General features: G+C 44.0%; 1 protein-coding gene across 10 annotated transcripts in view; it reads right to left on the bottom strand.

Moving 5' to 3' along the window:
- LOC110521081 (myelin transcription factor 1-like protein) overlaps positions 1-18,056 on the bottom strand; it is a 152,856-nt gene that overhangs the window by 95,562 nt on the left and 39,238 nt on the right. For all 10 annotated transcript variants that reach the window (XM_036976123.1, XM_036976130.1, XM_036976122.1 and 7 more), the window contains exon 5: positions 16,655-16,717. In XM_036976123.1, the coding sequence (XP_036832018.1) occupies positions 16,655-16,717 (63 nt within the window). The remainder of the gene's footprint in view (positions 1-16,654; positions 16,718-18,056) is intronic.

The raw sequence follows: 18,056 nt of genomic DNA, 5'->3' as shown, positions 1-18,056 counted from the left end.
GTGGTTAAAAAGGCAGTCTAGTGCTTCAAAGAAAAAAACCACTGAAGGCCATAAATTATAAAAAGACATCTGGATGAGATTTACAGTTGAAAACAGTTATGTGTAAAATCATCAACAGAAACAGTCTACAAAACAAACCCTTATACCATTATATTACCATATCAAAAAATCTATACACTGAGTATACCAAAAGATTAAGAACATCTTCCTAATATTGAGTTGCACCCCCCCCCCCCCCCCCTTTTTTTTTGGAGTCAAAATCATTCCAAATGGATGCTGGTCCATGGTGACTCCAATGCTTCCCACAGTTGTGTCAAGTTGGCTGGATGTCCTTTGGGTGGTGGACCATTCTTCATCCACACAGGAATCTGTTGAGGGTGAAAAACCCAGCTGCCTTGCAGTTCTTGACACAAACCAGTGCGCCTGGCACCTTCCATACCCGATTCAAATGTCTTGCTCATTCACCCTCTGAACGGCACACATACACAAATCATGTCTCAATTGTCTCCTCCCCGTCATCTACACTGATGGAAGTAGATTTAACAAGTGACATAAATAAGGGATCATAGCTTTCACCTGGATTCACCTGGTCAGTCTATGTTATGTAAAGAGCAGGTGTTGTTAACGTTTTGTAAACTCACTGTATACAATGCATTCGGAAAGTATTCACACCCCTTCATTTTTTACACATATTGTTACGTTACAGACTTATTCTAAAATGCATTAAATAGTCCCCCCCATAAATTAACACACAATACCCTAGAATGACATCAAAAACAGTTTTTTTTGATTTTTTTTGCAAATGTATAAATGCAAAAAAAAATGAAATATCACATTCACATAAGTACAGTGCCTTGCAAAAGTATTCGGCCCCCTTGAACTTTGCGACCTTTTGCCACATTTCAGGCTTCAAACATAAAGATATAAAACTGTATTTTTTTGTGAAGAATCAACAACAAGTGGGACACAATCATGAAGTGGAACGACATTTATTGGATATTTCAAACTTTTTTAACAAATCAAAAACTGAAAAATTGGGCGTGCAAAATTATTCAGCCCCTTTACTTTCAGTGCAGCAAACTCTCTCCAGAAGTTCAGTGAGGATCTCTGAATGATCCAATGTTGACCTAAATGACTAATGATGATAAATACAATCCACCTGTGTGTAATCAAGTCTCCGTATAAATGCACCTGCACTGTGATAGTCTCAGAGGTCCGTTAAAAGCGCAGAGAGCATCATGAAGAACAAGGAACACACCAGGCAGTTCCGAGATACTGTTGTGAAGAAGTTTAAAGCCGGATTTGGATACAAAAACATTTCCCAAGCTTTAAACACCCCAAGGAGCACTGTGCAAGCGATAATATTGAAATGGAAGGAGTATCAGACCACTGCAAATCTACCAAGACCTGGCCGTCCCTCTAAACTTTCAGCTCATACAAGGAGAAGACTGATCAGAGATGCAGCCAAGAGGCCCATGATCACTCTGGATGAACTGCAGAGATCTACAGCTGAGGTGGAAGACTCTGTCCATAGGACAACAATCAGTCATATATTGCACAAATCTGGCCTTTATGGAAGAGTGGCAAGAAGAAAGCCATTTCTTAAAGATATCCATAAAAAGTGCAGTTTAAAGTTTGCCACAAGCCACCTGGGAGACACACCAAACATGTGGAACAAGGTGCTCTGGTCAGATGAAACCAAAATTGAACTTTTTGGCAACAATGCAAAACGTTATGTTTGGCGTAAAAGCAACACAGCTCATCACCCTGAACACACCATCCCCACTGTCAAAGATGGTGATGTCAGCATCATGGTTTGGGCCTGCTTTTCTTCAGCAGGGACAGGGAAGATGGTTAAAATTGATGGGAAGATGGATGGAGCCAAATACAGGACCATTCTGGAAGAAAACCTGATGGAGTCTGCAAAAGACCTGAGACTGGGATGGATATTTGTCTTCCAACAAGACAATGATCCAAAACATAAAGCAACATCTACAATGGAATGGTTCAAAAATAAACATATCCAGGTGTTAGAATGGCCAAGTCAAAGTCCAGACCTGAATCCAATCGAGAATCTGTGGAAAGAACTGAAAACTGCTGTTCACAAATGCTCTCCATCCAACCTCACTGAGCTTGAGCTGTTTTGCAAAGAGGAATGGGAAAAAATGTCAGTCTCTCGATGTGCAAAACTGATAGAGACATACCCCAAGCGACTTACAGCTGTAATCGCAGCAAAAGGTGGCGCTACAAAGTATTAATTTAAGGGGGCTGAATAATTTTGCACGCCCAATTTTTCAGTTTTTGATTTGTTAAAAAAGTTTGAAATATCCAATAAATGTCGTTCCACTTCATGATTGTGTCCCATTTGTTGTTGATACTTCACAAAAAACTACAGTTTTATATCTTTATGTTTGAAGCCTGAAATGTGGCAAAAGGTTGCAAAGTTCCAGGGGGCCGAATACTTTCGCAAGGCACTGTATTTAGACCCTTTACTCAGTAGTTTGTTGAAGCACCTTTGGCAGTGATTACAGCCTTGAGTCTTCTTGGGTGTGATGCTACCAGCCTGGCACACCTGTATTTGGGGAGTTTCTCCCATTCTTCTCTGCAGATCCTCTCAAGCTCTGTCAGGTTGGATGGGGAGTGTTGCTGCACATCTATTTTCAGGTCTCTCCAGAGAGATCCGGTTCAAGTCTGTGCTCTGGCTGCGTCATTCAGAGACTTGTCCCGAAGCCACTCTGGCATTGTCTTGGCTGTGTGGTCAAGGTCATTGTCCTGTTGGAAGGTGAACCTTCACCCTAGTCTGAGCTCCTGAGTGCTCTGGAGCAGGTTTTCATCAAGGATCTCTCTGTACTTTGCTCCGTTCATCGTTCCTTCGATCCTGACGATCCAGTCTTCCACTCCCTGCTGCTGAAAAACATCCCCACAGCATGATGCTGCCACCACCGTGCTTCACCGCGGGGATAGTATTGGCCAGGTGATGAGTGGTGCCTGTTTTCCTCCAGACATGACGTTTGGCATTCAGGCCAAAGAGTTCAATCTTGGTTTCATCAGACCAGAGAATCTTGTTTATCAAGGTCTGAGAGTTCTTACAGTGCCTTTTGGCAAACTCCAAGCGGGCTATTGTGCATTTTACTGAGGAGTGGCTTCTGTCTGGCCACTCTACTGTAAAGGCCTGCTTGGTGGAGTGCTGCAGAGATGGTTGTCTTTCTGGAAGGTTCTCCCATCTCCACAGAGGAACTCTGGAGATCTGTCAGAGTGACCATCTCCCCCGATTGCTCCGTTTGGAGAGGAAGAGTCTTGGTGGTTCCAAACTTCTTCCATTTAAGAATAATGGAGGCCACTGTGTTATTGGGGGCCTTCAATGCTGCAGACACCTGTCTCGGAGCTCTACGGACAATTCATTCGATCTCATGCCTTGGTTTTTGCTCTGACACACACTGTCAGCTGTGGGACCTTATATAAACAAGTGTGTGCCTTTCAAATTGGAGGGCATGTTGTCCGGTCCTCTGGCTGTCTTTATGGGGGTGCCACAGGGTTAAATTCTCGGGCCGACTCTTTTCTCTGTATATGTCAATGATGTTGCTCTTGCTGCGGGCGATTCCCTGATCCACTTCTACGCAGACGACACCATTCTGTATACTTCTGTGCTATCTAACCTCCAAACGAGCTTCAATGCAATATAACACTCCTTCCGTGGCCTCCAACTGCTCTCAAACGCTAGTAAAACTAAATGCATGCTTTTCAACCGTTCGCTGCCTGCACCCGCACGCCCGACTAGCATCACCACCCTGGATGGTTCCGACCTAGAATATGTGGACATCAATAAGTACCTAGGTGTCTAGCTAGACTGTAAACTCTCCTTCCAGTCTCATATCAAACATCTCCAATCTAAAATCAAATCTAGAGTCGGCTTTCTATTCCGCAACAAAGCCTCCTTTACTCACGCCGCCAAACTTACCCTAGTAAAACTGACTATCCTACCGATCCTCGACTTCAGCGATGTCATCTATAAAATAGCTTCCAATACTCTACTCAGCAAACTGGATGCAGTTTATCACAGTGCCATCTGTTTTGTTACTAAAGCACCTTATACCACCCACCACTGCGACCTGTATGCTCTAGTCAGCTGGCCCTCGCTACATATTCGTTGCCAGACCCACTGGCTCCAGGTCATCTAGTCATCTAGTCCATGCTGGGTAAAGTTCCACCTTATCTCAGTTCACTGGTCACGATGGCGACACCCACCCGTAGCACGCGCTCCAGCAGGTGTATCTCACTGATCATCCCTAAAGCCAACACCTCCTTTGGCCGCCTTTCCTTCCAGTTCTCTGCTGCCTGTGACTGGAACGAATTGCAAAAATCGCTGAAGTTGGAGACTTTTATCTCCCTCACCAACTTTAAACATCTGCTATCTGAGCAGCAAACCGATCGCTGCAGCTGTACATAGTCTATCGGTAAATAGCCCACCCAATTTACCTACCTCATCCCCATACTGTTTTTATTCATTTACTTTTCTGCTCTTTTGCACACCACCTGCACATGACCATCTGATCATTTATCACTCCAGTGTTAATCTGCAAAATGGTAATTATTCGCCTACCTCCTCATGCCTTGCACACAATGTATATAGACTCTTTTTTTCTTTTTTTCTACTGTGTTATTGACTTGTTTATTGTTTACTCCATGTGTAACTCCGTGTTGTTGTCAGTTCACACTGCTATGCTTTATCTTGGCCAGGTCGCAGTTGTAAATTAGAACTTGTTCTCAACTAGCCTACCTGGTTAAATAAAGGTGAAATAAAATAAAAATTACTAAAATAAAAAATCTAGTTGTAGAAACATCTCAAGGACGATCAATGGAAACAGGATGAACCTGTCAATTTCAAGTCTCATAGCAAAGGGTCTGAATACTTATGTAAATAAGATATTACATTTTTTTGTATTTAATAGATTTGCAACATTTCTAAAGGGCTGTTTTTGCTTTGTCAGTATGGGGTACTGTGTGTAGATTGATGAGGGAAAAATAATAATTTTATCCATTAGAGAATAAATGTGCAGAATGTGAAGGAGGGGTCTGAATACTTTCCAAATGCACCGAATATCTCAAGACAGGACCCGTAACAGTCGAACCATCAGACAGCCTTACAGACAGGCTAAAAATCTGCATGGAACGAGAGAGAGAAAAGAAAGAGGGAGGAAGATGGAGAGAGTGGAGGACAAAATGGCGTCTGTTGGTTAGATTAGCAACAATACAATTCCCTACTCAAGTTTAAGTTGAACCCCTGCTTTATATTTAAACAATAAGGCCCTAGGAGGTGTGGTGTATGCCAATATACCACGCCTAAGGGCTGTTTGTAGGCGTGATGCAAAGCGCAGAACCTGGATACTGCCCTTAGCCGTGATATATTGGCCATGTACCACAAAACCCTGAGGTGCCTTATTACTATTATAAACTGGTTACCAACCAAATTAGACCAGTAAAATGTATATTTCTTGCCATACACGTGATATCAAAAATCATCGTACGAAGAGGCAAAAACAGACTTACCTCCATCGCGACGTCCCCTAAAGGCCCTTCTGCTAACTTGCTATCCCCAGTCTACTAACTGCTAGCTTGCTTGCCCCGGGCTGCTACCTGCTAGCTTGCTTTCCCCGGTCTGCTAACTGCTAGCTTGCTTGCCCCGGTCTGCTAACTGCTTACTTGCTAACCCGGTCTGCTAACTGCTAGCTTGCTAGCCCCGGTCTGCTAAGTGCTAGCTTGTTAACCCAGGCCTACTAACTGCTAGCTTGTTAGCACCGGCCTGCTAACTGTCTGAATAGCCGTGTCCCCAGCCAGCCCAACCACTCACTGGACCCATATGTGCACTTGGCTATGCATGCCTCTCTCTAATATTAATATGCCTTGTCCATTACTGTCCTGGTTAGTGATTACTGTCTTATTTCACTGTAGAGCCTCTAGTCCTGCTCAATATGCCTTAACCAACCATGTTGTTCCACCTCCTACATATGCGATGACATCACCTGGTTTAAACATCTCTAGAGACTATATCTCTCTCATCATTACTCAATGCCTATGTTTACCTCCAATGTACTCATATCATACCTCACGTTTGTCTGTACACTATGCCTTGAATCTATGCTATCGTGCTCAGAAACCTGCTCCTTTTACTCTCTGTTCCGAATGTGCTAGACGGCCAGTTCGTATAGCCTTTAGCCGTACCCTTATCCTACTTCTCCTCTGCTCCTCTGGTGATGTAGAGATTAATCCAGGACCTGCAGTGCCTAGCTCCACTCCCAATCCCCAGGTGCTCTCATTTGTTGACTTCTGTAACCATAAAAGCCTTGGTTTCATGCATGTTAACATTAGAAGCCTCCTCCTTAAGTTTGTTTTACTCACTGCGTTAGCACAATCTGCCAACCCGGATGTCCTAGCCGTGTATGAATTCTGGCTTAGGAAGTCCACCAAAAACCCAGAAATCTCCATCCCTAACCATAACATTTTCCACCAAGATAGAACTGCCAAAGGGGGCGGTGTTGCAATCTACTGCAAAGATAGCTTGCAGAGTTCTGTCTTACTTACCCAAACAAATCGAGCTTCTACTTCTAAAAATGCACCTTTCCAGAAACAAGTCTCTCACTGTTGCTGCTTGCTATAGACCACCCTCTGCCCCCAGCTGTGCCCTCGACACCACATGCAAATTAATTGCACCCCATCTATCTTCTGAGTTCGTGCTACTAGGTGACCTAAACTGCATCCATAATGGGTCTGCGACCAAATGACTACCCCTCCTCACTGTCAAACGCACCCTAACACACTTCGCGAGCAGACCTTTCTAATCGACCTGGCCGGGGTATCCTGGAATGACATTGACCTCATCCCGTCAGTAGAGGATGCCTGGTTATTCTTTAAAAGTGCATTCCTCACCATGTTAAATAAGCATGCCCCATTCAAAAAATTTAGAACTAGGAATAGATATAGTCCTTGGTTAACTCCAGACCTGTCTTCTCTTGACCAGCACAAAAACATCCTGTGGTGTTCTGCATTAGCATCTACTAGCCCCTGTGATATGCAACTTTTCAGGGAAGTTAGGAACAAATATACACAGGCAGTTAGGAAAGCTCAGGCTAGCTTTTTCAAACAGAAATTTGCATCCTGTAGTACTAACTCAAAAAGGTTTTGGGACACTGTAAAGTCCATGGAGAATAAGAGCACCTCCTCCCAGCTGCCCACTGCTCTGAGGCTAGGAAACACTGTCACCAGCGATAAATCCACTATAATTAAGAACTTCAATAAGCATTTCTCTACGGCTGGCCATGCTTTCCACCTGGCTACCCCTACCCAGGTCAACTGCCCGCCACCCTCCACAGCAACCCACCAAAGCCCTCACCATTTCACCTTCACCCAAATCCAGATAGCTGATGTTCTGAAAGAGCTGCAAAATCTTGACCATTACAAATCAGCCGGGCTAGACAATCTGGACCGTCTCTTTCTAAAATGATCTGCTGAAATTGTTGCAACCCCTATTACTAGCCTGTTCAACCTCTCTTTCGTATCATCTGAGATTCCCAAAGATTGGAAACCTGTCATCCCCCTCTTCAAAGGGGGTGACACTCTAGACCCAAACTGCTACAGACCTATTTCTATCCTACTCTGTCTTTCTAAGGTCTTCGAAATCCAAGTTAACTTTTTATGGCTGCAGGGGCAGTATTGAGTAGCTTGGATGAAAGGTGCCCATATCAAACGGCCTGCTCCTTAGTCATAGTTGCTATTATTTGCATATTATTATTAATAGAAAACACTCTGAAGTTTCTAAAACTGTTTGAATTATGTCTGTGAGTATAACAGAACTCATATAGCAGGCAAAAACCTGAGAAATTCCACATCAAGTGATTTTGATTCATTTCAAGAGAAATACTCATCATAAATGTAGATGATAATACATGTTATACACATGGAATTATAGATATACCTCTCCTTAATGCAACTGCTGTGTCAGATTTCAAAAAAAGTTTACGGAAAAAGCAACCCATGCAATAATTTTAGGCGTAAGTTGGTGGTTGAAGATATCCCTCTAGTGGTGTGGAGGCAGTGCTTTGGCAAAGTGGGTGGGGTTATATCCTTCCTGTTTGGCCCTATCCGGGAGTGTCCTCGGATGGGGCCACAGTGTCTCCTGACCCCTCCTGTCTCAGCCTCCAGTATTTATGCTGCAGTAGTTTGGGGGGCTAGGGTCAGTTTGTTATATCTGGAGTACTTCTCCTGTCCTATTCGGTGTCCTGTGTGAATTTAAGTGTGCTCTCTCTAATTCTCTCTTTCTCTCTTTCTCTCTCTCGGAGGACCTGAGCCCTAGGACCATGCCTCAGGACTACCTGGCATGATGACTCCTTGCTGTCCCCAGTCCACCTGGCCGTGCTGCTGCTCCAGTTTCAACTGTTCTGCCTTATCATTATTCGACCATGCTGGTAATTTATGAACATTTGAACATCTTGGCCATGTTCTGTTATAATCTCCACCCGGCACAGCCAGAAGAGGACTGGCCACCCCACATAGCTTGGTTCCTCTCTAGGTTTCTTCCTAGGTTTTGGCCTTTCTAGGGAGTTTTTCCTAGCCACCGTGCTTCTACACCTGCATTGCTTGCTGTTTGGGTTTTTAGGCTGGGTTTCTGTAGAGCACTTTGAGATATCAGCTGATGTACGAAGGGCTATATAAATACATTTGATTTGATTTGATAATCGTTTGTAGTGCTTTTGCTGAAAAGCCTATTTGAAATCGGACACTTTGGTGGGATTAACAACGAGAATAGCTTTAAAATGATATAAGATGGTATGTTTTAAGTATTGTAATTATGAGATTTCTGTGGTTTGAATTTGGCGTCCTCTATTTTCACTGGTAGTTGTCATATCGATCCCGATATCGGGAATGCAGCCATAACAGTTTAACAAACAGATTGCGGACCATTTCGAATCCCACCGTACCTTCTCCGCTATGCAATCTGGTTTCAGAGCTGGTCATGGGTGCACATCAGCCACGCTCAAAGTCCTAACCGCCATTGATGAGACATTACTGTGCAGCCATATTCATCGATCTGGCCAAGGCTTTCGACTTGGCAGACTCAACAGCCTTGGTTTCTCAAATGATTGCCTCGCCTGGTTCAGAAACTACTTCTCTGATAGAGTTCAGTGTGTCAAATCGGAGGGCCTGTTGTCTGAACCTCTGGCAGTCTTTAGGGGGGGCACAGGGTTAAATTCTCGGGCCGACTCTCTTCTCTGTATATATCAATGATGTCGCTCTTGCTGCTGGTGATTCTCTGATCCACCTCTACGCAGACGACACCATTCTGTATACTTCTGGCCCCTCTTTGGACACTGTGTTAACTAACCTCCAGACGAGCTTCAATGCCATACAACTCTCCTTCTGTGGCCTCCAACTGCTCTTAAATGCAAGTAAAACTAAATGCATGCCATTCAATCGATCACTGCCCACACCTGCCCGCATGTCCAGCTTCACTACTCTGGATGGCCCTGACTTAGAATACATGGACAACTACAAATACCTAGGTATCTGGTTAGACTGTAAACTCTCCTTCCAGACTCACATTAAGCATCTCCAATCCAAAATTAAATCTAGAATCGCAACAAAGCATCCTTCACTCATGCTGCCTAACATAGCCTCGTAAACCTGACCATCCTACCGATCCTCGACTTCAGGGATGTCATCTATAAAATAGCCTCCAACACTCTACTCAACAAATTGGATGCAGTCTATCACAGTGCCATCCATTTTGTCACCAAAGCCCCTTATACTACCCACCACTGCGACCTGTAAGATCTCGATGGTTGGCCCACGCTTCATAATCGTCGCCAAACCCACTGGCTCCAGGTAATCTACAAGTCTCTGCTAGGTGAAGCCCGCCTTATCTCAGCTCACTGGTCACCATAGGAGCACCCACTCGTTGCACGCGCTCCAGCAGGTACATCTCACTGGTCACCCCCAAAGCCAATTCCTCATTTGGTCGCCTTTCTTTCCAGTTCTCTGCTGCCAATGACTGGAATGAACTGCAAAAATCACTGAAGCTGGAGACTCATATCTCCCTCACTAGCTATAAGCACCAGCTATCAGAGCAGCTCACCGATCACTGCACCTGTACATAGCCCATCTGTAAACAGCCCATCTATCTACCTCATCCCCATACTGTATTTATTTATTTATCTCGCTCCTTTGCACCCCAGTATCTCTACTTGCACATTCATCTTCTGCACATCTACCATTCCAGTGTTTAATTGCTATATTGTAATTACTTCGCCACCATGGCCTATTTATTGCCTTAACTCCCTTATCTCACCTCATTTGCACACACTGTATATAGACTTTTTTTTTCTTTTTTTTTCTACTGTATTATTGACTGTAGGTTTTGTTTAATCCATATGTAACTCTGTGTTGTATGTGTCGAATTGCTATGCTTTAGCTTGGCCAGGTCGCAGCTGCAAATAAGAACTTGTTCTCAACTAGCCTACCTGGTTAAATAAATGTGAAAAATAAATAAATAAATGTATATACAACTGCTTTCAGCCAATCAGTTTTCAGGGCTCAAACCACCCGGTATATAATACAGATTATAAACCGGGTAGTTTGGGTCCTGGATGGTGATTGGCTGAAACAGCATTCCAGCCTTGTGCATGTCAGACAATATACCATGGGTATGACACAGAACTACTTGTTCACTATTCTATTTATGTTGTAACCGGTTAATAATAGCAATAAGGCACCTCAGGGATTTGTGGCGTATGGACAATATAATGTATCACTGCTATGGGCTGTATCCAGGCTGTATAATGTTTGTTTTTATACAGAATTCATTGTATCCTAGTAAATCAGCCCAATGTACGCCGACCCTGAGACTCTGATCTCTAAGTGAGAAAAGACAACAGCTTGGATGCAATCATACCCTGCTGTATATCTCCCACAAAGACAACACAAATCAAACTCTGCTGTATATCTCTCACAAAGACAACACAAATTAAACTCTGCTGTATATCTCTCACAAAGACAACACAAATTAAACTCTGCTGTATATCTCTCACAAAGACAACACAAATTAAACCCTGCTGTATATCTCTCACAAAGACAACACAAATTAAACCCTGCTGTATAGCTCTCACAAAGACAACACAAATTAAACCCTGCTGTATAGCTCTCACAAAGACAACACAAATTAAACCCTGCTGTATAGCTCTCACAAAGACAACACAAATTAAACCCTGCTGTATATCTCTCACAAAGACAACACAAATTAAACCCTGCTGTATATCTCTCACAAAGACAACACAAATTAAACCCTGCTGTATATCTCTCACAAAGACAACACAAATTAAACCCTGCTGTATATCTCTCACAAAGACAACACAAATTAAACCCTGCTGTATATCTCTCACAAAGACAACACAAATTAAACTCTGCTGTATATCTCTCACAAAGACAACACAAATTAAACCCTGCTGTATAGCTCCCACAAAGACAACACAAATTAAACCCTGCTGTATATCTCTCACAAAGACAACACAAATTAAACCCTGCTGTATAGCTCTCACAAAGACAACACAAATTAAACTCTGCTGTATATCTCCCACAAAGACAACACAAATTAAACCCTGCTGTATAGCTCTCACAAAGACAACACAAATTAAACCCTGCTGTATATCTCTCACAAAGACAACACAAATACTAGGTGTGTGTGGAGTGGCTCTCTCTGCCCTGCCAGGCTCTCCTCTCTCTTTTCTCTACTCACTACTCTCTTTCCTCTCTCCTCCTCTCTCTCCTCCTCTCTCTCCTCTCCTCTCCTCTCCTCTCCTCTCCTCTCCTCTCCTCTCCTCTCCTCTCCTCTCCTCTCCTCTCCTCTCCTCGCTCTCTGCCACCAGCTCTTGGCTCCATTCCCAGCCTTTTAGTGAGTGTTACCTGTCAGGACCTGAATTATACCTGCCTGCAGGCTCAGTCCATATGAGTCATACATCAGCCAGAGGGAGGGAGGGAGGGAGAGAGAGAGAGAGAGAGAGAGAGAAAGAGAGAGAGAGAGGGAGAGGGGGAGAGAGTCAGTGTGAGAAACGGGAAGGATGAAGGCAGAGAGAGAAAGACGAGGATGGATGGAGTGATAGGGAGTGAGAGATTGCACTCAACCTCATCTGTACAAAGCCTAGGCAATTACTGAGTGCCAGCTCTAGACATGGCAGTCACACCAGCAACAAAGCTGCTCACAATAGACCTCATTACCAACCAGTGGATTTACTGAGAAAAGATTTCACTTTTAGTCCAAATCTTTAGACTTTTTATTTGTGTATGTTCTCACAATGATGGGCGAGGGAATAAACAGTATTAAAATGATTACTAGCCAAATCAGAAAGATATGTCAAAGATATTAATATTGTGCAATACATTACTGTATGTGCCAATGTCAACATGTAACACTCTCACTAAAACTGGCTTTAATTTACACCTTGATTAGATGTGTAATCTTTGGTAAATCATAGGTTAATGTAGGCACAGATTGGTTTATGATTAATTTATATGATTCTTTTTGCAATTTTTGACTCCCAATAGAGTTACATACATCAAGGTCAATTGTAATGGTACACACATCAAGGTCGACTGTAATGTTACACACATCAAGGTCGACTGTAATGTTACACTCATCAAGGTCAACTGTAACGTTACACACATCAAGGTCAACTGTAATGTTACACTCATCAAGGTCAACTGTAATGTTACACTCATCAATGTCAATTGTAATGTTACACACATCAAGGTCAACTGTAATGTTACACTCATCAAGGTCAACTGTAATGTTACACTCATCAAGGTCAACTGTAATGTTACACTCATCAAGGTCAACTGTAATGCTATACTCATCAATGTCAATTGTAATGTTACACTCATCAAGGTCAACTGTAACGTTACACACATCAAGGTCAACTGTAATGTTACACTCATCAAGGTCAACTGTAATGTTACACTCATCAAGGTCAATTGTAATGTTACACACATCAATGTCAACTTTCTGTCTGTCTGTCTGTCTGTCTGTCTGTCTGTCTGTCTGTCTGTCTCTCTCTCTCTCTCTCTCTCTCTCTCTCTCTCTCTGTCTCTCTCTCATGTCCTACTTCAAAGAGCAGACACATAGTAGATCCTGTTTGAGGTTGCTCTAATGGCCGCAGACTCTCAAACAGCTAGCGTCGTCTTCACAGTGTGTTCGTGTGTGCGTGTTTGTGTGTGTGTGCGGGGGTAACAGTCATTGTCATTACTACACCCAAACACAGCCACATGCCTCCACACCTCTACGTCCTCCTCTTCCCTAGCTTGAACACTATAGCCGGGGGTTCAACTGGGGCTGCCAGTGAAATCAATCATATTATGTTACTGAGCAGAGGAGAGATGAAGCAAGACAGCAGACTGCAAGACAGCAGAGCTCAGCCAACAAGAGTAGCAGTTTAGTAAAGATAAATATATGTGCGTCTCTTGTTTACGGGGGGTAGGAAGTAGAAGATTTAACCAGGTTATTATATCACTATATATATATATATATATCACTGCACAGTTTTAGGCTACTGTAAACATATCATCACTAGGGCTCCAACCAACCAACCAGCCAATCAACCAACCAACAAGCCAACCAACCGACAAACCAACAAACCAAACAACCAACTACCCAACCGACCAGCCAATCAACCAATCAACCAACCAACCAACCAACTAACCAATAAACCGACCAATCGACTAGCCAATTAACCAATCAACCAATCAACCAACCAACCGGCCAACCGACCGGCCAATCAACCAACCGACCAGCCAATCAACCAGCCAATCAACCAGCCAATCATCCAATCAACCGACTGACCAGCCAATCAACCAATCAACCGACCAATCAACCAACCAATCAATAGAACGACGACCAGTCAATCAACCAATTTAACCAACCAAAACAACCCACCAGCCAATCAACCAATCAACCGACCAACGAACAGACCAACCAAATAAACCAACTGACCAGCCAATCAACAAATGAACCGACCAACTGACCAGCCAATCAATCAACAAATCAACCGATCAATCAATCAACAGACCGACCAATCAACCAACCAAACGACCGACCAATCAACCAATCAACCGACTAATCAACCGTCCAACTGACCGGCCAATCAACCAATCAACCCACTGACCGACCAGTCAACCAATCAACCAACCGACCGACCAGCCAATCAATCAACAAATCAGCCGACCGACCGACAAGCAAATTAACCAATCAATCAACCGACCGGCAAATCAACCAATCAACCAATCAACCAATCAACCAATCAACCAATCAACCAACCGACCAGCCAATCAACCAATCAAATGACCAATGAATCAAACAAGTTACCGGTCAATCCACCAATCAACCAACCAATCCACCAACCAAACGACCGACCAGCCAATCAACCAATCAACCGGCTAACCAACCGACCAACTGACCGGCCAATCAACCAATCAACCCACTGACCGACCAGCCAACCAAGCAACCAACCAACCAACCAACACTTATTATTTCAGGCAGGGCCGCCTCAGGATCTAATGCCCTCCTCTCACACGCATGCATGTACACACCCACGCACGCACGCACGCACACACACACACACACACACACACACACACACACACACACACACACACACACACACACACACACACACACAGAGCTCTTCCTCTCAGCCTGCCCCTCTATTTGTGGGTAATTTATCACCCAGGGTCTTTGGGAGAGGGAGAGGTCTGTGGCACCAAATGCAATTCTAGCCCACTGGTTCATGGAGACGCCTTGATGGGGTGACACTGGAGACACAGCTATCAATCTCTCTAGCCCACGTCTGGGGAGTAAATAGCATCAAGTGGAGAAGCTTTTGTTTAAACATGCCCTGAGTGGAGGAGGACTCTGGGAACGTCTGGTGACTTTACATGTCAGCTGTCAACGAAGTTCGATTTTCTATCGCCACCTTTCTCTTCTTTTGAGTGATTTCTTAAGTGGTCCTCTTGCGGCTCAGTTGGTAGAGCATGCAACACAAGGATAATGGGTTTGTTTCCCGGGACCACCTGTATGTACAATGTAGGCACTCATGACTGTAAATCAACCCATCAGAGTCTAATCCCTGTCTAAGCTGGGGGAGGTGGGGTTCTACTAAGCTACATGGAATTGTTTCAAGAAGGTCATACCAAGGATCATTTAGCTTTTTGATTTTGAAATATAGGACAGACCCCTTGAAGTATATTACTGCTATTAGCCAATACAAACTAATTGAATAACAGTTTCACTACATGGAACAACACATAGTCCCAAAAACATATCAAAAGGAAGTTTGTTCTGAAGTGTCTGTCCTATATCTGAGAGATATAAGAAAGATCAGGAAACATGTACATGTATTTAACCCCATATTTTTGCCATTAAACGGTCTCCACATATACTTCCATCCATTTTTTCAACTGGTACCAGGGACCTTCAGACAAGTCTTGTGGGCATCCTAGAGCAAAACAACCCACAGGTACATGTTGGTAAGAGTCTCACCTTTGCACAGGGGGGTCATTAGTGTGTAGCCCAGACGGTTCAGACACGACAGACAGAAGTTGGCAGATCATCTGTACTGAGTTCAAACTAGTCTCCTGACATTTGTGTAGGTCATAGAGCCAAATTTTCGGGTTGTCTCATGGTCTGATAAACACTGCTTTAGCTCTGTCACCTTTCACCGTGGAAGTGTGACCTAGGCGGATGCGGTGGATTGAGATGCATCCATTGTTCCTTAAACACATTTTTATTGGGATTGTTTTCTTATGCTAATTAGATTTTCGCTGGGGCGTGGACATCGACCTCAGGGGGATGTTAAAGTTGCCATTGATCATTGACTTAACATTTGCAAGAATTTGGGTGACCTTGAAGATATAAAAGACTTTAAATTGGCACCCAAATTCTCGATAACATCCAAGATTACAGCAAAACGGTTGTGTCCACAGCTCTCGAAGTACAACACTCCAGTCTCTATGTAATCTGTCAATGTGTCTGGGAAATCACCACGGCAATCACAGAAAGATACAGATGTAGGATCTGAATTTGAGCTACAGCAGGAAAATAACCCTGCAGCAACAGGATTGATAAGGGTTGATCAATTTAAAAAAAATGGAAAATCAAGTCTGAAATTTCAAGGTGGAAATTACAAACTTCAGAAGCCTTTTTAATGCTCAAATACACCACAAGTTTAAAATGTCCTACATTGCAGGAATGTTCTCCTGCAACAGGTTGATCAAATTAAAAACCTACATCTGTAGATGTTGCACAACCACAATCAACCAGTATCAATCTAACATTCAAGCAGGTCCTCAGATATTCTGACACATTTTGCAATCAACTTTTCACAGCCGGTGATTGCAATTGCAGGTTTGCTTTTTGTGCAGGAGCAATGGCCTGGAGCTGAAGAGCTTGATTTGTCCATGACAGGTCAGGGAGGGCTTAGTGAGTGAGTGAGTGAGTGAGTGAGTGAGTGAGTGAGTGAGTGAGTGAGTGAGTGAGTGAGTGAGTGAGTGAGTGAGTGAGTGAGGAGGAGGAGGAGGAGGAAAAATGCAGATTATAAGGGGAGTGAAGAAGGATCTTTACCTTCGGTGTCTGGCGTATTTGCCGCTGACATGTCCGCTTCCATCACAGCCTGGAGTAGGACAGCTGTAAGCAAGGAGAGACACTGGAGTTAACACGATGCATGGCACGACAGGCACGTACACACACACACACACACACACACACGCACACACGCACGCACACGCACACACACACGCACACACGCACACACAGACCCTCCCCCTTCACCCGATGCACACACACTCCTCCAGATGACATCCCATTCCCTCACACGCAGATAGTGCTCAGTACATGCATGACAAAACACATGATCCAGAGGAATGCACAGGACCATAGCAGCTGTGTATTATTCATGTAATGAGAACACACAGCCAGCAGCTTCAAGGCCAGGCGGTGACGCACTACTCTGCATATTTCATAGCAGCCCATCAGCCTTCCTTTAGACAGCTGTGAGTGCCAAAGGTAAAGAGCCCCTCTTAAGGAACACTGGGTGCCTCTCCCTTTGACCCCACACCTATAGGTACTAGGAGGTACAGTAAACTATGTTGTAGCTTTCCATTGGCCCATTCGCACGCAGTCCGCTAGTTTATGGCCATCTGAGGCGTATGGTATCCATATTAGTAGATCAAATCAAATCGTATTTGTCACATGCGCCAAATACAACAGGTAGACCTTACGTGAAATGTTTAGTTACAAGCCCTTAACCAACATTGCAGTTTAAGAAATAGTTAAGAAAATATTTACCCCCCCCCAAAAAAGTAACACAATAAAATAACAATAACAAGGCTATATACAGGGGATACCGGTACCGAGTCAATGTGTGAGGGTACAGGTTAGTCAGGCTATATACAGGGGGTACCAGTACCCAGTCAATGTGTGGGGGTACAGGTTAGTCAGGCTATATACAGGGGATACCGGTACCGAGTCAATGTGTGGGGGTACAGGTTAGTCAGGCTATATACAGGGGGTACCAGTACCCAGTCAATGTGTGGGGGTACAGGTTAGTCAGGCTATATACAGGGGATACCGGTACCGAGTCAATGTGTGGGGGTACAGGTTAGTCAGGCTATATACAGGGGATACCGGTACCGAGTCAATGTGTGGGGGTACAGGTTAGTCAGGCTATATACAGGGGGTACCGGTACCAAGTCAATGTGTGGGGGTACAGGTTAGTCAGGCTATATACAGGGGGTACCGGTACCGAGTCAATATGTGGGGGTACAGGTTAGTCAGGCTATATACAGGGGGTACCGGTACCGAGTCAATGTGTGGGGGTACAGGTTAGTCAGGCTATATACAGGGGGTACTGGAACCAAGTCTATGTGCGGGGATCCAGGTTAGTCAGGCTATATACAGGGGATACTGGAACCAAGTCTATGTGCAGAGGTGCAGGTTAGCCAGGCTATATACAGGGGGTACTGGA

Source organism: Oncorhynchus mykiss, chromosome 4 (assembly GCF_013265735.2).
Source record: "Oncorhynchus mykiss isolate Arlee chromosome 4, USDA_OmykA_1.1, whole genome shotgun sequence".
Lineage (NCBI taxonomy): Eukaryota > Metazoa > Chordata > Actinopteri > Salmoniformes > Salmonidae > Oncorhynchus > Oncorhynchus mykiss.
Note: the sequence above shows the minus strand (reverse complement) of the source record. Positions and strands in the feature narration are given on the sequence as shown.